Source organism: Saccostrea echinata, unplaced genomic scaffold (genome assembly GCF_033153115.1).
Source record: "Saccostrea echinata isolate AGI-Se365-2 ecotype Australia unplaced genomic scaffold, CSIRO_AGI_Sech_v1 ptg000029l, whole genome shotgun sequence".
Classification (NCBI taxonomy): Eukaryota; Metazoa; Mollusca; class Bivalvia; order Ostreida; family Ostreidae; genus Saccostrea; species Saccostrea echinata.
Window position 1 is genome coordinate 32,982,752 of NW_026889778.1, and position 24,308 is coordinate 33,007,059.

A 24,308-nucleotide genomic window follows, 5' to 3' on the forward strand; every position below is an offset into this window, starting at 1 on the left:
ATTTTGAACAAATTCTGGTTCATATGAATACAAAAATAAGTCTGCTAATAACGGGGCGCAATTGGTACCCATGGATATTCCAATAGATTGTTGGAAAGACCTGGTCTCCAAAAAATCACATAGATATTGTCAACAGAAAAAACCCAAGCATCTTTTTAATATCAACTTCAGAGTACTTGTGTGTACAATCAGAATGTTTTTTAACAAAATAATTTTGCAAATGACCAATGACAAGGTAAGTAAATTCAAAAGTTCCATTTTTATTGAAAAAGCAGCTGACAATGACATCAAAAAACCTGGACTTCAATTTATCGTGGGGAATGATTGTATATAAAGTTGAAAAGTCTAAAGTATTTATGTTGTTGATTTTGGAAACATTTTGTGATTTCAAATTTTCCGAAAGTCCCTTGGAGTTTTTAAGTATCCACATCTGATTTACACCACTTCTCGAATATATTGTCGCACAGCACTCCTGAAGTTTCTCCTTCAGTACTGTTAATATTTTAGTGATTTAGTTAGGAGTAAAGAAAGATGCTTGGTAGAACATTTACTGGAACCCGCTATGTATCTTTGTTTGTAAGCATTTTTATGAAATCCAATATAGATATGGCAATTCAAAAATTCATGGTGGTTGTTGGGGATATTAAAAATATTTCAAACTGACAAATGATTTTGAATAATTTCCTCCTTAGAAAGGGAGCTATGGATATAAGTTGGATTACCACTTGCAGAATTAAATCCAAATTCCTCTAAAACACAATTTGAATAATGAGGCTTGTTTTGAATTTTCTGCCATCCGACAAAAATTCAAAACAAGCAAGTTAACTAGTATGTAGAGACAATTGTAAAGGGTTAGGAGGAGTTTGGTTAAAAATATGTCTAGAATTAGGGAGTGAAAGGTAGTTGATTGATCAATGCTGGAAAGTTGGAGAAATTCTCCCCAACCGTGCGTTGAAAATCCTGCGCCGTAAATTGCACAATATTTGCATTACGGGATCTGTATCATTATGGTCAAAGATTAAATATAAAACCATAACGCTACAGTTCTGCAGCTATCAATTTAGTAAATTGATTTATAATACGTACCACCAACTGAATTGAATGGGCGCGATAATTCAGAATTGGAGATATCATTAATAATTCGAGAAGAACTTTGAATTGGTGTACCGTAAGTAACATCACGTGAGAAATCGCTTGGCATAATAAAAATGGTAAATTGAAACGGAATTCCGATACAAAAAGAGTTTGTCAATCTATCCGGCCTTTAATGATTTATATCATATAAAATCTGAACTGGGAATAGTCCGAGATTCTGTTTCCCGAACTTAAATATAATGCGTTTGCGTGTACACCCTTGAGGGACAATTGTTTGGTATGACACAGCAACATCATCTAACAGAGATAGGACATAGGATTGCACTGTTTTCAAAAAGCTGAAATATTTCACTTCAATCCCTAATTGAAATTTCGCCCGAAAAAACTTCAGTTCAAGAAAAAGTTTATTAGAATGCAACTCCTACCAATTGTATTTTCTTTAGCTTTTACGATTGGTAAGGTTTGGGGCACAAATGAATGCATTCAGTTTGAATATTATCGGGAGGTATCGGCCCCAGATCCTATTCAGGTGATATCTACCCACTCAGGAACGTCTAGAGAAGAACTTTTTGGATTGTGTGCTCCAAAGTGTTTGAGAAACATTGAATGTAACGCGTTTGACATTTGTTACGGGAGTTTACAGTGTAGAACGATCAGAGGCTGGACCCCGACTGGTTCTGTTGGTAATGCTGAAGATTTATGTCAACGCCATCATATTGTAAGATAATTATTTATCATGGCTTATGAATGTTTTACGTTACTGCTTATTGTCCAAACTTCAAGCGAATTAAAATGATTGTAACAGCAATTTTTCTTTTATTTAGGAATGTGAAGAAGGATATTTTTATAACAGAGCACGGGGAAGGTGCACCATTCATGGTAACACATTCAGATTTTGCATTCAAGAGTAAAAATAAGGCTGAAAATTGTTATAAACTTTTTTTTTTAATTTGTGATTTTTTTTAACGATCCTACTGAGTATTAATCTTCATCATCCTGACATCATTGCCTGTCAGTGATACGTTTTAAAACATAGACAGCTAACTCTGAATCACATGCTTATTTTAGTGTTAGGATTTTTATCTATAGTGACTTTACGATTGTTAAAGTATCATTTGCATAAGATTAAACACTCATCAGCAACATAAAGTTCCAAATCGGAAAAAATATGTTCACTTATACGCTTCTTTAAAGTTGTCTTAACTTGTTATAAAAGTGAATGGTGCCTGTATGAACATTAATTTTCTTTTTAAAAAATAAAATAATGTCGATAGTATGAACAACTTAGAATCCTTAATTTTTTTAAAAAAATTTTTAATTGAATAAAAATTTGTCTCTCAAAAATATAATGATTTTATATAATTGATATGGTTGCCAACATTTTGAGATAAATATTTTCAAAATGTCAGAATGCATTAATATTTAATCAAACCTGTGCAGTATTCAAGAATTTTCTGATTTTCTTATTTAATTTCAAGTTAAAAGAAAATATTAAAAATGTCCCCAAAATATAGTAATAATACTAAGTATATGTGATTTTTTTTTAATGCACATTGATATTGTACATGTATTTGAAAGGCATACAGTCAATCAATACAATGTTCAAAATAAAAAGACAAATTAGAGTATAAGTTTCAGTACCTGGATTGTAATTAATTGTAATCATTATTTATAAATTGATAATAATATGTTACAAAAGGTTTCTATACTTTTCACACCAGCGATCTGTCTATTGATATTGTTTATATTCGATATTACCTCTAAGGTGTCGGATTACGATTGAGCTGTATCTTCACTAATTAATTTCAATATGTCATGGCTTTGTTAGTCCCCTACCGGATATAAAAAACTTCAGTGGTTTCAGTTTCGAATTAACCATAATATATTAGCAACAAATTCCTTTTTACATAAAATTAAGAAAGTAGGTTCATATGGGTGTTCTTTTTGTGAAACTGAGACTGAAACTATTGAGCACATTTGGGGGGGGGGGGGGGATGTGAACTAATACAAGATTTATTGAACAGTTTTGATAGGTACTGTTTTAGAAAGATTCATATTAATGTTGTATATTCAAAGAAGGAATTTATACTGGAATCATTTTAAAAATTAGACAAAATTAAATATCCCATTGCTATTCAAACAAAATATTTTATTTATAGAATGAGAATCAGGTGTAGTGGTAAAAACTCTCCTTGAATAGATTGATATTCTCCATCAAAGATATGTATGATACAAACAAGTATATTGCCTATAAGAACAATAATCAGATTTATTATACCTCCAATTAGAATGAAAGAATCTGATTGGTTGATTAGAAAACATTAAAATTAGCTTATGACCCGTTTTTGTGTCACATGACCCTTAATGACTTGATTGTTGCATGTGTATGAGATATTGACCGGTCATTAATATTATTGACCGCTGAACCTGACCTGTGCAGAAAATATATGACCGCTTCGTTTTTCCTTCATGTTTACTGTACCGTTTTTAGATAGACTATATCTGTAAGTTATTCTTGTCCGTTCGCCATTATTCTTCTTCGCCCTATATCTTGTTTGCCCTATATCTCGTTCGCCCTATTATATATACAGTATATAGCAAATATTAACATTTATTATTAATTTTATTCAATATTATACGACTTGGTGTTTTTTTGTTTCAAATGTTGCTATAGTATTTTTTTTATTTACCGTAATCTTAATTATGAGGGCTGGGTGGTTGTGGCCATTTTTCAGACTATATTGATCTCCTTTAGAAGAAGAGCTCCATATAAAGATATACAAAAATGATCAAATTTTAAAACTAAAATGTATGAAATTTTTGTTTGCCAAATGATAGTTGACAGCTTAAGATATCATATCTAAAAAAAATAAGTTATATCTGATGGTTAATTTGACCCCCAGCCTCCTTAAGTAATTAAAATTTGATATTTTATGCTCTTTACATGCTTAATTGATTTAACTATACTTAATAATTTCACTGTAATTTAGGGGATCATAGCCTACAATCTGCGTTATGTTTTGAAAACAATTAAAGGACTGAGACGTTAATTTCTGTTGGTCTGCCTGGTCTTTGATAGTCTTTGATAGTACAGGTATTTATAGTGACCACATGCATACGTCTGTTGTCTCTCGTGTGCAATTTATGTACCGATATACATATAATTTATTAAAAAATTCTATTGGTTCATAATTCAACTTTCTGCAATATAAATAAGGCGAACGGACCCTGTGCGAACAATTTTTAGGGCGATCGAACTTTGGGCGAACGGGAATTACGGCGAACGGCGTCAAGGGCGAACAAGTTTCAGGGCGAACGAACATACAACCCATTATTAATGACCCAGATTTTCGTCTATCAAACGAAATTTGACAAACATCAAACGAGCTGGAAAGGGAACCACTCAACACAAGGAAATTATCAGCGATGCTGACATAGAAAACAGTCCACACGGATTGCAATATAAAGTTTTTCTTGATGTGATGTTCTACACATGAAGAAGAGGAAGGGGAAATCTGAGAAGTATGAAGAAAACTGATTTTGTTTTGAGAACAGATGGCCAAGGAAGGAGGTATTATCTTAATGTCGCTCAGTATGAAACCAAAAATCACAGAGGAAGTGACATGAATGACTATGATGCATCTTCAGCAAGAATATATGAAATACCAGGTAATATACTTCTTGAAATACATGTAAAATAAAATTAATGTAAACCTCAGTATTAACTAATTTTAGATCATATATTTGTCTATGTGACATAATTTTCATGAATTCAACTGATTTACAATTTTTCATATTAATATGTCCATGTAGGTGATGAGAAGTGTCCAGTGTCTAGTCTGGAGAAATACCTCGGAAAGCTGAATCCAAATTGTGAAAGTTTTTTGGCAGAGACCGAAGCGCCATATCAACGATTCAGATGCTGTTTGGTATGACAATTCTCCAGTAGGTCATAATACTTTGGGAAATTTTATGAAAACAATATCTATGAAAGCCGAACTCTCAACTCTGTATACAAACCACTGCATACGTGCCACGTGTATTACTAGTTTGGATCAGCGTGGGAAAGAAGTTCGACACATCATGTCTGTCAGTGGACATAAGTCCGAAACTTCCATAAAATGCTATTCAAGATGTGTAAGTGAAACAAAAAAGCAAGAAATGTTTGATGTATTGTCATCTGTGGTTTACCCATCAACAAAGCTAGGGCTAGAAAACCCAGTTGTTCCAACAAATTCTTGTACCAGTACTTCAGAAAGTCAGCTCTTAAAGTTGAATAACTGTGAATTTGAAACTGTCAGTATCAAACAATTGCTATCTGAAGTCCTACATGATGAAAATGGTTCAGATTTGTTTGCAAATGTTCCAGAAGAAAAGGAGAATGTTAAAGTTGACCAAACGCCTCAGAACTCTTGTGGCCCATAATTCAAAAATGTTGGTCAAGTGCACATTCACTATTACATGGGAAAAGAACAACAAAAGTAAAGATACTGTAAAGTTCTTTATTGGACTCTGTAAATGATTTAATGATTCTAAGATGTGTTTTTTTCACTTTTCAATTGAACATTCAAATTCAAATTTATTGCCGCTTAAATCGTTATTTCAGAATATGCATTATTCTGTTGAAATAAAATGTTACATATGTGTTAAAATTTATTATTATTATTATTGTCGGTATAATAAAATAATTGATCACCCTTGACCTGACCCACTCGATGACCTGACTTGACCTCGGCCGTTGGCCTCGGTCAGGTCAGGTCACCTCGTGGGTCAGGTCTCGGGTCATCATTTCACCATGTTGACCTCATGAAGGGTGATTAACTGTATAAAATTTTGATGAAGCTTGGGAGCACCGGAAGAATTTATTTAGGTAATTCCCTCTCTCTCTTTCTCTCCTTCCTTTTCTCTCTCTCTTAAAAAATTACATAAATATATATTTATCAGAATCTGTGAATAAAAAAAGTTTCTTTGCTACTTGTGAGGGTTTTGGATGGGTAATTTTTATGACCCTTTAAAAAGAAAGGCACGTTGATTTACACCTGTCGTTGGTTGGTTGGTATGACTGTCGATATGTCGAGACGAAGCGTTGTCCCCGGTCAATATCTTTAGAGTCCTTTGTTTTAGAGCCATTAAACTTTGATCACTGGTTCCCCTTAAGGAGTAAATGACCTCTTTTAATTTGGAGGTCACAGTGTCAACGATCAAGGGTGATACTAATCTGGACTAAAGAAAATATTGTTTTTCAAATTAATTTATAATGAATTGATTTGTAACATGGTAAAATTAGAGTAAGTTTTTATTTCTTAAAGGGTACCTGCAGTGGAAAACGATAATTATTTATTCAATTGTTCATGAAAAAATAGAACTATTCCAAAAATTTCATCAAAGTATGTCGTGTATTACACGAGATATTGTGAAAAAACCCGAAATCACACCTGAACGGTTTATTAAAACGCGCGCTTTTGCTACCCAGATCGCCGTGACGTCAGAACATGTACCCGCCATATCGAAGATAGAGGAGAGAAAGAATTATATCGTAGCATTCAGTAGATTTTCTCGTGTTTTCAACATTATTAGATGGATTAAGTGTATATAGTGTTTTCAGTAGTGAATAGTTTTAGTTTTTACCATGTAGGATTTCGTTTTTTAGTGTGTATATAGTGTGTAAACTGATAGAAAAATGTCCGAGGACACTCCCGCCGCTGTTCGGGGAAGAAGATGTATAGCTGCAGGTTGCAGCATGACCAAAACAGAGACTAGTGGAATTAGTTTGCACTATTTCCCCTTCGATAGGCCACAGATTTTAAGACAGTGGACTTCATTTGTGCAAAGAAACAGGAAGAAATGGAGCGGCCCGACCAAACACTCAGTGTTGTGCTCGCTGCATTTTTATCATGTGTTTGAATGGATTTTAGTACAGATATTAAAGTATACTATATTTGCGGAAAGTGTAAAAAATAAAGCTGGCTTGATAGTTTGTTTTTTCCAAAATTTATATTTTAATCTGTGTTTAAGCAATATCAAAGTCTGTACAACTTGTTTTCATATCTTCAAAATTTCTATAGAATATATTTTCAAGTATCCTACATGTATGTCCTTACGCATAAGGAGGCATGCTTTTGTGGTAATAGATAACATTATAACATTATAATCTATCTATCATCTTTGAAATGGAAAACTTTGATGTTAGTTCATTTTTCATTAAAACAAACTAATTGCCATTGGAGTTGTGAACTTCCTATACTTTTTCTTATTTTTTGCCTAACAGACAGAGGATATTTTGCATGAAATGAAGAAATGCAAAATAACTTATTTGACCTTCACAATTACTAGTATCAATATTTTTCAGATTTGTGTGATTTTGAGACCGGTGAAACATCATGTTTTTTGTTCGAATCAACAGGAGATTCATTCGATTGGACACAAAAGTCGGTAAATGAAATTTGAAAATAACTTTGAATACACACTACATTTATAATTGGAATTAACCTTTTGAAGTACATTATGAATAGTTTAACCTGTTTAATCAAAACAAGATTAAATATTATTTTGTGATAGGGTAGTACAGGCTCTGCTGGCACTGGTCCAAGTTCAGCTTACTCTGGAACTTACTACAAATATATTGAAACCTCTTCTTATTCCGACGGATATACAGCCATTTTACAAAGCACCAAAACCTTCGAAGGTAAATGTACATAAGGGATTCAAGCAATGCTATAAGTGATAATCATGTAGAGTGCTGATACACCTGTACCTAATAGTCAGGATGTTGTAACTGCTGGATCCATAGACGTCATCAACCAGGTTCATCCTTCCTTTTGACTCATAACCTGGAATGTCCTCAGGATGGGGAGTCAGCAGTGATTGGTCAAATCACTGCTCGTCTGTAGATGGCTTCCATCTCTTCTCTTTTCCACCATAACCGGCAAGATGACTTTTCTGCTGTGTTTGATAGTCTCTGTATTCCTGTTAGTCTGCCTTTCCCTGTGATTCCCAGAGCTGTCATGGCTCTCCAGATGGATTGTACAGGGAATCCTCTGCAGCCAATTTCCACAGGAAATATCCATACTCTCCATTCTTTGTTGCGTGCTTCATCTGCCAGATCTTGTTATTTTATTTTCTTTCTCTGGTAGGCCTCCGCACATCTCTCTTCCATGGGTACAGTTAACCATTATAATCTTCTTGTTGGTATAAGACCATAATAAGTTGTCGGGGCGGAGTTTTGTCTGTATAATGTCTAGAAATACCAAGGTCCGCCCGCATCTCCCAGGACAGATAGAACGTTCTATCGTTAAAATGATATTGTGATTGTCCTACGGACCCAGTTTAACTATAGAACTCGTTCCGTGTATTAGCAATGTAGCAAAATAAACACGGGCGATAAGTCGAACTCTGTGATTTTCTATGAACAATCCAGAGACATGAGAGAGTTCGAGGAAAAAAAACGAAGAAAAAACGCTGAGAAAATGAGTTGAATTTTCGTATGTTTATGGATAGTTTTTTAAGGTTAAAAGGCATATACAATCTCAGAAAGGTTTGTTATGATTAATTTGGTAGTTATTTTCAGTGCAACTCCTTTTGTATTCTTCTAAATCAGTTCGGAGCGGATCCGATCCAATTTGCTACATTGCAAGTATATGGGACATATTCTAACTGTGGTGAGGGGCTTGTCCACAGACACAGATTATTCCAACTACTCCCAGGAAGCAGCTGCTTCAAGAATGGATTATCGATTCTGGAGTTTTAGCAATTTTTGATGTTTCATCCTCTTTAGCAAACTTAATGAATTGTTTATATCTTTTCTGACCTTTCTTCTTTCGTTCCTTATATAGAATGTCTGCTAGCTCTCTCAGTACTTGGTCTTGTTTCCATCTGTACCTGCCTTATGATAAAGCAACATTGTAAGATGACAAAATGTGCTTTAGAGTTCCTGTCTTCCCACATAACTCGCAGCTCAGTATTTCCATAAGGACTTGTTCAGGTTGTTGGTGATGGTAGCAGATCATAGACAGATCTTAGTACGAAATAGATGCGGTATGGCTCCATCCGCCAGATTTCTCCTCATTTAACTTTCTCTCAATTGTTGCTCTTCTTGTCCATGTGCCTTGGCCTCCTGTTTTCGTTGCTCTGGCTTTTGTAATCTCTCTCTCTCTCTCTCTCTGTGCTTTAAAGCTCTGTTTTCCCTCTTCTATAGTGCCCACTATATCTGAATGTTTCTGCATGATGGACTGCATTACCGACTGACTTCCCTGTTTTTACACCTATTCCTGCTCTTTGAATCTTCTCATCTTTTGAGTCTCGCAGGGTCAGAAATAGCCTGGTTTTTGCCACCTTGAATTCTTCTACCAGGGATGATATTGGCAGTAGGAGTTTGGATGAGGAACTGTACAGTCCTAGACTTGTGAATCATGGTAGGACACCTAGCCATCTTTTAAAAATTTATTGACGGATCTATTGTGTTGTGCTGGAGACTTCATAGAGAGTCAATGGCCATAGCAGCCTAAGCAGTAGTCCATGTTGATACATCCAGGCTTCAAATTTCCATTATCCATTATCCAGGACACTTAACGGGTTTTTCCACTGTAGATGGCATCTCCTCCCCTTGTATCAGCAGTATGAAATTCTTAGTGACTTTTCCCTTTTTTTAAATTAAGCTTCTTGATTTCTGTGGTTTGAACTTCATTCTTGCCCAGCTTACTTGTCATGAAAACGGTAAAGATAAAAAAGAGTGATCGATCTTAAAAAAAAAATCTACACACAACACAAATCTGTGAACAGGGCATAAAACACGGACCCCCGGAAATTCCAGAGGTGGGATCAGGTGCCTGGGAGGAGTTAGCATCCCCTGCTGGTCGGTCAACCCGTGAACCCTATGTTTTGATCAGGTACACGGGACATTCCGTGGTCAAATTTAGTATAAAAACAAAGGCCTAACGATTGATTTGAAACACGTCAGCCAAAATACGACCCAATGATAGGTTATATTTGTTAACAAGGCCATTAGAACGACCACAGAATTTACGAAATGCTGACTTTAAACGAGGTTGTTGAAATCCATGTAGCATCAACTTATTTGTCAGTAGCCTGCCTCGATTTAAAAATTGATCGTACTCAGAGTATGCTGTTGAGCATCGTATAAGTTGGGAGCATAAACACCATATGCAGGTAGTACACATGTAGCGGAATATTACTACATAAATAAGGTAAGTCGAAGACGGAGAAGCTGAAGTTATCTCATTTGTCATACAATTTTGTCGTTAATTGCCCCTTATCATCTATAGTCAATAAAACATCCAAATATGAAACAGATGTGACAGACTCTGTGTTAACTTTTATTTCAATTTCACTGGGATCCCGGTATATCGAGTCGACATATGAATGGAAGTAACTATTATTAATTGAGAAAACGTCGTCGATATATCTGAATTTCAAGTTGATTGCCAAAACAAGTGTTTTCTTTTTTTATGTAGAATAAATTCTGCTCATTAGAATATTAAAACATGTCAGCTAATAAGGGAGCAAAATTAGTGCCCAATAGAAATCCCAACAGTTTGTTGAAAGACCTGGTCTACGAAGACTACAAAAATGTTGTCAGTAAGGAACTCCAGCATCCTTTTAATATCAACTTTAGAGTACTTTTGTGTAGAATCTGAGTGATCTTTAACAAAGTAATTTTGTTGATAAACAATCACAAGATAAGAAAATTTTCCAAGTTCCATTTTTATTGAAGAGGTAGTTGTCTATGTTATGCTTCTAGTATCAATCGTGCCTCGACGTGTATTATTGTTGTTATCGTTATATCGTCCACAAATCCTTTCTTTGATATTAATCGAGTCCCTGTTGCTGGTTTGGGGCCTTTTGTTCCCGTTCTGCTGCTTTGATGATGAAATTCTTCCCCCCCCCAAAAAAAAAGATGATGTAGATGGTGCAGCCAGTCTTCTCTCCAACCTCTGCCACCCTGTTGTGAATTGTCCTAAAGTGAACTCAGGTAGATTCCATTAAAGTAACTCTTGATGATTTTCTGGATCTTGACAGGAGCATGGTAGTGCTGGATTGCCTTCATGATAAGCGAGTGTGGTATAGAGCCGTATGCATTTGCCAGGTCTTACCAAACAGCTGTAAGGTCTCCTTGGTTAATTCTGGCCTCCTGATAAGCCGTGTGATTGCTCTGGTATGTTCTAAGCATCCTGGAAATTCGGGAATACCTCTTTTCTGCACTGAAGTGTCTATGTAGTTGTTGCAGGTCATATATGATCTTTGCCCACACTGCAAAAAAGATTTTTCTCTCCACATTCAGATGCGATGTGGTTCTGAACTGGTTAATTTGACTGGAATCTTTCTCCTTGAGTACCATCACACCCTATGCTGTTTTCCAACCATCCGTTAGGTTCCCCTTCCTTTATATAACCTTTGAAAACTTCCAGAGTCGTCGCAATAACATTTGGGCACATCTTTTGTACTTTGTATGAAACTCCACTGGACCTCGAGCTGATCTAGAACTTGCCTTTCTTACCACGTCTGAGACTTCTTTCCAAGTTGGTTCTCTGCAATCTAACGGTAAAGATGGTTGTTCTGCTTCATATATTCATCACCAGTATTCTCCAAGTGGGCCGTCTTTCATGGGATCTGAATGGCTTTCCCTTAGTTGTTCCTCTATCTTTTCTCCATCTAAAGCTGCTTTAGTGAATCTATTTAGATCTTTTATGAAAGCTCCTCTTTTTCTTGCTGGAGTTTTCCACTTTTCCCCTGATCTTTCCGCATTCTGGAGGGATTTTAACTAATAGTTAACGATTGTTTACTGTAGTTAAATATGGTAAACACTTTGATACTTTGATTTACTCTGAAACTTTACTCTAGATTTTTTTGGTTAATTTAGAGCCTTATCATATCTTAAATTACATATCAGTGATGAAATCTTTTGAAATTATATCATAATACTATAGTATACAAAAAATATTTCTTTTTAATACAAGAAAATTACTTGTAGAAATTTGAAAGAATAAATATGATGATCTGAAAATCAAAGTAAATATACCTTGATGTACTATAGTAAAAACTTTGATTTACTATAGTGAATTTTTTTTGTTAGGGGAGTTCGTAAGGTTTCCCTAAGTTGGCGTAGACCTCTCTCTCTCCTCTGTGTTTGCTTTCATGTGTTATTTCTTCAGACCTTAAGCTCTTGCTTTATTTGTATTACTTCTATATGTACCTGTCTTCTGTTAGGTTTTGGTGGGATTTTCCTCTGCTCTCTTCCCTCACTTTCTTAACAACTTTCTAGTGGAAAAAGTAGTTTTGGAAGAGCTTTGACCTTTCGTTCTGCGCCCCCTTGTAGTGCAGAGTCCAGGATGGAGCCCAGATCATCGTCATGCTGGCTTCATTTCTCATTGTCATTAATTTGATCTTTGCTTTCCGGTCCATTTGTCACTGGTACACGTGTTTCCTCCTCCACCAGAGACGTGGTATCTTCCTGTGCCTCCTCAGACTGTGGTGTATCTCCTGACTTTGGACCTCCCGCATCTCACCAGCTGGAAAAACTGTGCGCTGCTGCCGAGGGGCCTATGGTCGACAACCTACCTTGGTTTGTGAATTAGCAAGCCTCGTGTGTTCTTGCACTTCTTCCCGCAGTAAATTTTGGCCAACCTTTTTTCCAGTCGACGTCCTCTGTACAGGCCTGGTCGTTACCGTTATATCTGCCCCGTTGAACTTTTCATCCTTCCTCCCTCTCGAAAAACTGAGTTCCTCTAGGCTGCTTGTAGCTGATAATGTGGGTGTTTTCTCACGGTAACTGACACTAGAGTTGCTTGACTCATCACCCATGTTCTAGTCTTTCCTAGCATCAACTGTCTTTCCAGTGTTACCAGTTTTTCCTGGTTGTCTTCCAGACTTTCCTGCACGTTACTAGTTTACCATAAGCAACGATACTGAATACAGTCAGGATGTTGTAACTGCTGGATCCACAGAAGTCATCAGCCAGGTTCATCCGTCGTCGGTCGTTTCGACTCTTCCTTTTCGTAAAGGACAAAACGAGATGGCGTGTGGTTAGAGCTCTAGAGTCGCGGAGTAAGATGATGGAATCTTGCGTCGTGGGTTCGAATCCCACTGCAGGACGTGGAGACCTTTCCTTCGGATGAGACCGTATAAACCGTGCTGCAGTAGGTGCTGGCACGAAAAAGATCCCCCATTGCTCAGTGGCCCTGAGTGCCGAGTATAGATCACAAATTTGCAGCCCTCCACCGGCAAGCGGTGGCGTCTCAATATGAGTGAAAAATTCTTGAGAGGGACTTAAACAACAAACAAAATTCTCGAGAGGGACGTTTAACAACAAACAAACAAACAGAGAGAACTTATTCCCCTTGTCGTTCACTTTTGATAATTAATCACTGTAAATAATGCATTTGAAAGGTTAATAGAATATTGAGAGAATTTTTATATCATGATAAAAAAAGTATTTTTTTTTTAGTATTAATGATCTTTTAGACTTTTAAATAATAGATGAGACAAAAATAATTCATTTTATTAAATGTTGTTCAAAGACTATGAGAGGCCAATGTGAGAGGTCATAATATGGAGTTAAAAATAGTACAGGAGCACTAATAGTTTGTTGATAGACTGCATGCTGATAGTGATAAAATGGGGTTGATTAGAACTTAATTTACGAGTTGTTGCTGAATACAAGACTAATTATTTCGTTGATCCTGATCATCTCTTTCTTTTTGGCAACAAAGCTTCATCTTTCAGTTTGTTTTATACATGTACTCTATGGATCCTCTAAACTGTTGTATTATACTCAGGTGACCGTTAAGGCCCTTAGGCCTCTTGTTTGGACATTGAGAAAATTATATTGTATATAGGTATGAAGTTTGGGCTTATCTTTATAATTTTCAATATATGGTACGTGGCATTTATCCCCAGGAAAAATGTAGAAAGACAACAAAGTATCAAGGAACAGAAATCACTCTCATTTACTTTAGTGGATAAAATATTTGCAAATGAAATTTTGACCCTTTAAAATGTTAAGAATGCTTTATCACAAATTGAGAAATATACTGTAGAATTCAATGTATTTGAGTGTAGATATAAGGGCACTTATTACTCTAACAGCAAAAAATACCACAGAATCAGAATTCTTAATTTTCAGTGACGAGAGGGTTCTTAATTCTTTGACTGAAAACAGCGATTGGATTAAATGCATTAACAAAGCTAATACCATAGATTTGGCAACGGAATATTTTACATCTGAATTTTTTTCCTGCATTCGTGAATGTATACCAGAGCAAACGATCCCTACTCGTCATCGCGATAAACCATGGCTTTTCTCATTTACGCATTTCGAAAAACAATCAGAATCAGAAACCGACTCCGTAATAAAGCACTTAAATTTCTAAAACGAGATAAGTTATTGACAAACAAGTTGATGAACCAAGAATATCAACAGTCTTCTTTAAAGTCATCATAAGTTCTATGGTCGATACAATGACTTTGTCAGCAAATACAATCTATCAATGTCAAATGCTGACTGACGTTTTTCATACTAATTGTGAGGCCATTATTTATACACTGAATTGTCGACGAATGTTTTCGTTATTTCCCGATCAAGACAAGGAGCATACGGCGGGTTTGACCGGTCGACAGGGGATGCTCACTCTTCCATAGCACCTGATCCCACCCCTGATGTTTCAGAGGTCCGCATTTGCTCTACACCTTATTTTTATTGCATGAATGGACTTTTGAGCTTGAATACTGTTCGTCATCTCCATATATATTTCACTTAAAGCTAAAATGAATCTGATTGGTCTGCATACAGAAAGATCCGAAATTCGGTTAATAATATGAAAAAACATGCGATATCAAATTATTAAGACAATATAGAAACATATGTTGAGGATTCAAGCAAAATAAAATATTGATGAAGGTAAATCCTGTTGCATGGTTTTCTGTGATCTTTCTAAAGCTTTTGACAGAGTATGACACAAATCTCTCATTTTTAAATAACAAAATTATGGTATATCTGGAAATCTTCACCAATGGTTTTCTAATTATCTAAGTCATAAGACACAAAACGTAATGTACATGCATAAGGAAATGTTATCATTTAAACAAAACGCATGTGCAGGTGTATCTCATAGTCTTGTCTTTTCTGATATATGTAAATTACGTCACTATAAATATGTTATCAATTTGTCGATTGTTTGCTGATGACAATTTGCTCCGACAATCCTAATACAATGTGTTATATATTGAATATAAGCTGAATCTCGGTTTACATATTTTTGAATTGTGGTCCAAAGACTGGCTCTAAAATTACATCATCCAAAAACAAATGTCTTTTTTCAAAAAGAAAAAATATTTTTGTTACGCCTAAACTATTTGTCAAGTGTGACAGATTAGAGTATGTTCAAGTCCATCATCACTTGGGTCTAATATTGTCGCAAAACTTAAGCTGGTCTGAATACACTGATGGTATTGTAAACAATGCTTATTGAAAAAAAAAAATGGAATTCAAAATTGGTAGGAATAACCTTTCAAAATTGTATACTACATTTATTAGACCTTCGCTTGAATAAAATTAAGCTTCAATATGTGTAGGATGGCTGCTCTAATCAGAATGCTGACAAGCTTGAAAAAGTACCATTATCTGCAGCTAGAATTGTCACAAGTCTTCCTATTTTTATGTCTAAAGAAAGATTTTATTCAGACATCGGTTGGGAAACGTTAAAATACAGTATCTATATCGCAAAAATGACTACCATGTTCAAAATTCACAATGAGGCGTGCCTGAAAATTTGAATAATAATGTCCCAAACAAACCTGAAAATGTATAACAGATATAATACTTGTAATAATTCACTGTCCCAAAATACCAATTAGGACTACTTAAATCACATCATCTCATACCAAACGCTGTGAAACAATGGAATCTATTAAATGTAGAGACGAAAGATGCCATCTCACTCATTTTTTTCGTAACACCTTGGATTACAAAAGTCAGAAATTTCCCAACGTACTTTTCATTTGGAAAACGCTATACAAACATAATCCTTAAAGAGGCTGGGGGGTTGTGGCCATTTTTAGATTATATTGATCTCCTTTAGAAGAAGAGCTCCATATGAAGATATACAAAAATGATCAAATTTTAAAACTAAAATTTTTGAAATTTTTCTTTGCCAAATGATAGTTGACAGCTTAAGATATCATATCTAAAAAATTAAGTTAAATCTGGTGGTTAATTTGTGGTTAATTTGTTGACCCCCCAGCCTCCTTAATAAACTAAGACATGACTGTATACTTGCATGTAACTATGATCTTTATAAACGTAATATGATCAATAGTTCTTTTATATTCATGTGATAAATTTAAAGAAGTGTATCACTTCCTTTCTACTAGTAAAAATTATTTTTATGCTAGAAATAATCTTTTTAATCGCCTGTTTTGATTGATGCATTGGTCACTACTGATTACTGGGTGATGTTAATTAATCTTTACAGATTCATAACACAATATTTGCTGCCGTCCATAAAATTATTGATGAAACTTATATGTTTAAAATTGCTTTATTATCTGACAAATTCCACTTGTATTTCTCGTCAATTTCAGTTTTATCAGTCATTTTGCATGACATATTGTAGAAATCAAAGGAGATGAACTATGAAGTTGTGAGAACTTTTTCCCAGTCCTTTTGATTTATTTAATAAAATATGTTCAAAACAAATTTAGATCTATCTTTAATTCAATTGTTCCTATCTACAATTTATTTGGAGATAGGTTCAATTATTTGAAGATAGGTACAAATATTTAATTTGTACCTATCTTCAAATATTTGTACCTATCTTCAAATTAATTGTACCCATCTCCAAATGAATTGAAGATAAGTTTAATTCAATTATACCTGAATTATGAATTTTTCATTCATTTGAAGATAGGTATAACAGAATTGAAGATAGGTACAAATAGCAGGAATTAAAGATAAGATTAATTGATTAAAAGATAGGTGCAATTGAAGTGAAGCTAGGTATAATTGATTTTTTACCTATCTTCAAGTCCTCTGTGGAGATGTATTAATTGAACCTACCTTTAAATCAATAATACCAATCTTAAATAATTTAAAGATAGGTATAATTCCATTGAACCCATAAGTAATTGAATGGAACCTATCTGTATACTGGAATTCAAGATAACTTTACTTAATAAATTTAAGTCTATGTTAATTTATTAAAAAAATAAGTGTTATATTTAGACCTATCTTTAATTCAATTGTACCTATCTTCAATTCATTTGAAGATAGTTCAATTATTTGATGATGGGTACAAATATTTGAAGAAAAAAAAAAAAAAAACTTAAAATAGTTGAATATATGCTAATTTGGCGGTCCATAGGAACAACCAACTTATTGCTGACTAAAGGCTGATCTGCATACGGTTTTAACGGCGATTTTGCACTGATTTTTGATGTCAGCATCTACTTCTAAATGGGACCTTAGTTTTTACGTTTATATCTGAACTTACGGTCTCCACGTCTCGCGGTGGGATTCGAACCCCACAAACTCATTAATTGTTATTACGCCGAAATTCCAGAGCAAAACGAGACGTTTGATCTAATCACTGCGTCACTAGGGTGACGTAAATTTTGATGAATAAAAACTTTTCAAATATCGATATTTATCCTGCAAATACCCCTTGTATTGACCTAATAAAGGTAACCTAATAAACTAAAGCTTTATTCGGTCAATGCCCTAATAAAGCCTCGTGCATGTATTCCAACGTTCTAAAAGCATTGTGACGTCATGAATATTGCAATGTTTACGCCATGGCGTCTTAGTTTCAACTGCAGAGATGTACCTAAATCGGTTGAAAACAGTTCGTTTTGGAGGTCATGTATAAATGTGTTGCAGGATAAACAAAATACATGGAGACTGTCTTGAAATATAAGCGATATTTGGGCTCGGGTCGAAAACGTGATGGAGGGCTCGGCAAGCCTCGCCCTCTATCACACGTTTTCTTACCCTCGCCCAAATATCGCTTATATTTCAAGACAGTAACCATGTATTTTATATATATAGGATCTCCCATGATTTGTAGTTGGATATGACTTTTATCCAACTCGTTGTGTGTTTTTATCCCCTCGCCAAGGCTCGGGGATAAAAAAACACACACAACTCGTTGGATAAAAATCATATCCAACTACAAATCATGGGAGATTCTTTTTATCCCATGTTTAATACTTCACAACCAATGTTTTACACTGTTTTATACAGGACTCCACTTTATTTTACTTTGACTCTAACGCAAAACCATTGTGACGTCACAACTGCACTTAACTGTGGAATATGAAAAAATTATCCAATGAGTCATATCCACGGGATAAAGGGGTAAACATGGGATAAAATATAGATTTATCAAGCTGTTTATATTTTTCGGGAACGTTTGATTTATAATAAATGCCCCTAAAGTATATAGGATTAGAAATGAATGGAATGCAATATATGTATGTTCTTATCTTTAAGATAAGACCTACTGCCTAACTTTGTACTACCATATGTATGGAGATTCCATAGAAAGCCTCGCCGTACAAACACAGAAAGGTAGCGAGGCCGTCGTTACTCATTGGACGAAGTCTGGTAACCAAGGCAACACCTGGCACCAATTATCCGGAGTCAGTCTCCATCTGGACTCGCAAACTAAGGTTTCAATGTTTAAAGTTCAAATATAAAGCGTTTCCAGCAAAATAAGATGCTGTTTCCGTAATGATTTTCTTTTTACATAAAAAAAAATACAGAGACATGTATTTAATTCTTTCAGGTTTGATGTCATTTACTTGCAAAAATGTATGTAATAATCTCTTTCAATATTGACAGATTTTAATTAAAGCCATTCATGGCTCATACTTTACCGGTGACATCGCCATAGACCTTGTGGAACTTTGGCCGTATGCTTGTCTGTAATAAAAGGTCTTCTAAGAATTGTTACTGCGATTCGCGGGAGGAGAAATGATTATGAGGACTTGATTTTTAGTTTGATAGCAAACTATAATACATGAAGACCGTGTCATAATTGAATAGTTGCATGTATTTGTTGACTTTTTATATGTATGTATTAACCATTTTCAGATTATGATGAAGTTCATTTTGATAATCAATTAATCTAACAAAAATGCATAAAATTCCTTATAAGTAGACGAATGTTTAGAATGGAGAGTAAGTATAATGTTCTTTCATTCTCTGAAGCATCATGGAGAGAGATACTGAATGTAGTTTTATGTTGTTCTACTCAAAGTATTAGCCTCTTTTGAACTTTTGACTGTACTAATACACTTAAGTCATTACTAATTTGCTAAATAAATATACAAACATATTAATTAATGAGATTGTGAAAAAAGTAGTACACTAGTCTAATAGTTGAGAAGGTGTACATGTTACTATAAAGTCTAGTCCGAATACCAAGAATCCTTGTCTTCTTGTCTGTGAGGGTGTGTGTGTGTACAGAACCACAATATTGACGAAGTCAATAGTTTAATTTTAAGTTTTTTGAGAGCTTTATCATATATTAATAACCTTTTTTATGCCCCTGGATCGAAAGATCCCGGGGGTATATTGTTTTTGTCCTGTCTGTCTGTTTGTCTTTATCATATATTAATAACCTTTTTTTCTGTTGGATTGATGAATAAAGTAAAGTAGGTCATTACAAGGACTTTAGAGTCATCTTTTTAAGTATACTAGTATTCTCAAAGGGTGACCAGACATGCATGATGTATGATGCATGATGTACCCGTATAAAGAAAATTAAGTTGCGGAGGAGAGTCATTTAAAGACTTGATCACAGAATTATGATGTTACTGTCAGTTACCTGGTATCATCCCGATTGGCAAAGTCAGAGACATTTTCAATAACTATCATGATATATATCATGTAAACGTATTAACTGTAAACGAGTTATTATTTGTTGGATGGATTTCTACGACTTTTGTGCTATTTTTTTTTTCATAATCGACATATCTGAAGTGATTTCCCCTGGTATCTATGACTGGAACTTTATGATGGTCAGTGATTGTAGGAAGATATTACTGTGTCGATGATGGCATTTAATTGTCTGTAAATAAATCTTAAACATTGAGGTATATTTTGTTTTTATTCATCGATTGTCATGTGAGTTTATTTCAAAACTTTAACAAAGCAAGTCATGACGGGTCCCTTTTGCTATCAAATATGGTTTAAACATTTCCTTGCGTGATAAATATACCAACCCAACTTAAACGATACAAAGATCTTATTACCCGTAAATTATTAACGTTAATCTAGTAGGTTTTAATTTTTGAACAGTGATATTGTAGGCCATATGATGTTTACCAATCTGCGTTTTTATAATTTATCCAGCACAGGAATGGGGTCCAATAACGTGTTCGAATTCCTCTTCGATTTTTTTTTCAAACCGTTCATAATATATTAAATAAAATTCCTGAAGTTCTGAAGAACTTTCGGATGCGCTTAATCATGAAGTGGAAAGTAATTTTTATGTTTCTTTCTGCATTTCCAAATTCAGAGCAATGTGAGAATTTCAGGTATACGAAGGATGTTTTTGCTCCGAATTCCATACAGATAATTTCTAATGTTTCGGCTTCTTCTCTGGATTACGTGTACGCGATATGTACGGCGGAGTGTTTCGCGAACTGGGCGTGTAACGCTGTGGACGTGTGTGGGACGTTCTGTAGGCTGATAAGGGGCTGGGATTCCCTCTACTCGGAGGAAAATTCTACAGACGTGTGCCAGCGATACCAAATTGTAAGGAGCCGATTTCAAAATTTAGAATCCGGATAGATTTGAACAATGGTTTTAAATCGATATATATACATGTATAGTTTTATTGTGAATGTCCAACCTTGCGTTTCCCATTTAAAATGATTTTTTGTTGTTGTAGGAATGCAGTCAGGGAGAATATTACGATCGTTTGTCGAAAGCTTGCGTTGCGCATGGTTGGTTGCAATGATTTTTTTTACTCTAACTGTTTGTGAAATATTTAAAAAATGAATATTTATTAAAGTTATAATCATATACATTGTAGAATTTTGCGACTTTGAGTCAGACCCAGGGACGGTTTGTTTTTTGGGTGAGGACAGCAGCGATGATGGTAATTGGATAAGAAATTCTGTAAGTAAAAGTATAATTATTTACATGTATTACATCTTTATTTATCGTTGAGTGTCATTTTATTATATCCGTGCCCTAAGAGGGTCCTCATGGCAACAAAAAGAAAGAAACGGCGGGATTATTAGTACCGCCGGTATATCTTATTTTGAATTTACCAAATACTTGAAAATCCTTTATTTGATATGGTTTTTAAAGGGTACAACAAACACAGCTTCGACGGGTCCAAGTACAGCAAAGTTCGGTAGTTTTTATAAGTACATGGATGCAGCTACGTTGAAGAGGAACGACGAAGTGACTTTAGTCAGCACCAGGACATTTATGGGTAAGTATATAACAGTTTGTGCATAGCATACACACATGTAGTATTAATATTCAGGTATATCTAAGTGTCCCAATAATTTGATTTTTTGTGGTCAATTTATTTAAAATGTCTTGTCAATTTTGAATTTACCCGGTGTCTGTAAATGATACAAAATTTACACTATGTCAAAGATAAATTCAAAATTCACAATATAACATAACTTTGTTTCTTCACCATTGGTTTTATTTGATTGATCCTTCTACTTTATACAGCAAAGTCGTACTGTCTGACGTTTTATTACCACATGTTTGGGACCCAGACAGGAACTTTGACCGTGCTAACACAGAACGGGACATCATCAGCAGAAACCAAGTGGACAGTGTCTGGAGAGAACCAGGATGTTTGGAGAGAAGTGCCAGGAATTGACCTCAATCTGGATTCTCAAACAAAAGTAATATCTAAAAAAAAATTAAAAAATTTAAAAAAAAAATAGTTAAATGAAAAAAAATCTGTATGCTCTGATTTCGGAACAGGCTTCTGAATTAATATATATTTTTCTGTATGTTTACTTGTTACAAGTTGAAATAATTTAATTAAATTTTATTGTAGATTCTTATAACAGCTACCAGAGACAATGGCGACTACGGGGATATCGCTGTAGACTTTGTTCAGCTGTGGCCGTACCCGTGTTGAACCACAGACTTCGTTAAGAGACGACACTTCATCGCTATACTTTGTTGTTCAATTTGGGCTCATCCATGCATTGAATAATTTCGTACTTGTATCAAATTTCAGTTAGATAAATAGATAATGATACTTGAAAGCAAAGTCAGTCTTGTAGAAAATTCATACTTGTTTTAGTTTATGTATAGAGTTTTAGTATAAGGCCTAATTATGGGCGGCGGAAACTCAAAGTGTAAAAAAAGACGTTAATGCAAAACTAACAATTAATTTAGTAAAAAAAAAAAATACTGAACTACAAAACAAACAGCTTAAAACTGTATCAACCAGACTCGACTGGAAAATCAACAGACTCCGTTGCAAAACGAACGTTCACCGATGCAAAACCAACAGTCATTAACGCTAGATGGCGCGCGAGTCTGTATATAAATTATGGAAAGCTTAATACATATGTTTAATTTGAATTTTTTTTCAGTAGCAGTGTTTGAGAAATTTATATGCACTGAATGCTTATGAATTAGTAGAATTATATACATATTTCGTATATACATGTACATTATATACATATTTTATATAATTTTAAATGAAAAATATATGTGATTTGATCATGAGTGAGTTTTTTTTAATCTTCAAACTCATTTAACACAAAAGAACAGAATATTTCTGCATTCCAAATAGGCTTCGTAAGATTCAGGGTCTACAAACACCTGAAAAAGGGCGATGTCATTTTGACAGCTTTCAAAATTTGTATTTGTAACACGATTGATTCCATGATCAAACACAAGTGCGAATGTCCCCATGGCGAGGTTTATGCATGAAGTATTTTAGAATTGATTTTAATCATTAGTTTTATCCATGTACCCCTAGGCACATAAAAAAACATAAAGGATAAATAGGATAAAATAGTTTTGATTGCATGGGGAGGGGGTCCAGCAATTCAACAAAAATCAATGACTTATGAAAAATGTGGGTTGGTGGTAGGTGAAGAAAGCTTTGGGAAGCGGAGGATTAAATATAAAGGCCTTCAAAAACTTGTGTGAAAGGCAAATTTTAATTTGTCTATATTTTGTGTGAGGTTCATTTTTCTTAGGTTATTTTCTCTTCATGCTACTTAACTATCTACAATTAACGAAACTGAAAATTCTAAGGGGGTGTCTATGACAGTCTATCCCTGTTACATCTCTCTGTAACTATGAACATTATAGCAGACATGTTTGTTTTATTATTATTAGCCCATCTCTCTATAAGTATGTAAATTATAGCGGACATGTTTTTTTTAAGTATGATTAGCTCACCTGAGCTGAAAGCTTACACATTTTTATCTGGGTGCGTCTGTCCGTCTGTAAAGGTTTCGCATTTTTAAATTCTTCTCAAGAAGTACTGGACCGATTTTAGTCAAACTTGCAAAAAAGCATCCTTGGGTGAAGGGATTTAAGTTTATTCAAATGAAGGGCCAAGACCTTTTTTCAAGGGGAGATAAATAAGAATTAGTGAAAATTTGGTGGCATCTTCTTGGGAAGTTTCGATCCCTCTCCTACGTATCATCTTATTTTTGCAACAGCCCCAGTTACAGATGTTTTTAGTTGATTTGGAAGTTCTTGTTAAGATAAGCCGCAGGTCATTTGGACATGAGCCCCACCATCCTTTAGATATTATACAGTTACACTAATTTGACTAATGGGTTTTTTTTAAATACGTTTTGTCTGAATCATTTATTTTTCTAGAGCAATAATAATGTTTTCAATATGAAATAAATAAATAAATAAACATTTTATTTTAAAAAATCATACTCAAAGCCACATGAAATATGATAACGAGACAATAATTTTTTTCTAAGAAACTTTTTTTTTTTACCTTGTGGTCATTTGTGTAATGCAACGCAATAAGGAGTTGACAAATAAGAAGTCAATGAATTATAAGGTTGTTCATTGACATAGCTTTCTGTTACATTTTGCACAGGCAAGGTGGTAACTAGACTCATATTTTTAGTGAGGCAAGGGAACTGGGGCCACCCAAGTCAAAGCAGGTTCAGGGTCGTGTCCTGATGGGGGTTCTCAGGAGGAGGGGGTCCCAAAACCTGGGTTTTAGTAGATT

The 24,308-nt window shown here is 34.7% G+C and overlaps 3 protein-coding genes across 4 annotated transcripts; all 3 read left to right on the plus strand.

The window, feature by feature from the left end:
• The first annotated feature begins 1,507 nt into the window (after nt 1-1,507).
• Nucleotides 1,508-19,033, plus strand: LOC133195212 (MAM and LDL-receptor class A domain-containing protein 1-like). Its single transcript, XM_061331070.1, has 8 exons — nt 1,508-1,813; nt 1,920-1,974; nt 4,651-4,764; nt 4,909-5,019; nt 7,445-7,527; nt 7,654-7,780; nt 18,596-18,774; nt 18,947-19,033. Exons 1-8 carry the CDS (start codon nt 1,508-1,510, stop codon nt 19,031-19,033), a joined length of 1,062 nt encoding a protein of 353 aa, XP_061187054.1.
• On the plus strand, nt 4,522-5,677 carry LOC133194735 (uncharacterized). 2 transcript variants are annotated; one of them, XM_061330643.1, is made up of 2 exons: nt 4,522-4,764; nt 4,909-5,677. In XM_061330643.1, exons 1-2 carry the CDS (start codon nt 4,620-4,622, stop codon nt 5,028-5,030), a joined length of 267 nt encoding a protein of 88 aa, XP_061186627.1. In that variant the 5' UTR covers nt 4,522-4,619; the 3' UTR covers nt 5,031-5,677. The 2 variants fall into 2 exon arrangements, with proteins under 2 accessions (XP_061186627.1, XP_061186626.1); XM_061330642.1 differs by having other exon boundaries at nt 4,987-5,677.
• Nucleotides 19,034-20,596: 1,563 nt separating the features above from the next.
• LOC133194736 (thyroid hormone-induced protein B-like) lies at nt 20,597-22,254 on the plus strand. The gene is made up of 6 exons (XM_061330644.1): nt 20,597-20,866; nt 21,003-21,057; nt 21,147-21,232; nt 21,428-21,554; nt 21,806-21,984; nt 22,143-22,254. Exons 1-6 carry the CDS (start codon nt 20,600-20,602, stop codon nt 22,224-22,226), a joined length of 798 nt encoding a protein of 265 aa, XP_061186628.1. The 5' UTR covers nt 20,597-20,599; the 3' UTR covers nt 22,227-22,254.
• Nucleotides 22,255-24,308: the final 2,054 nt, after the last annotated feature.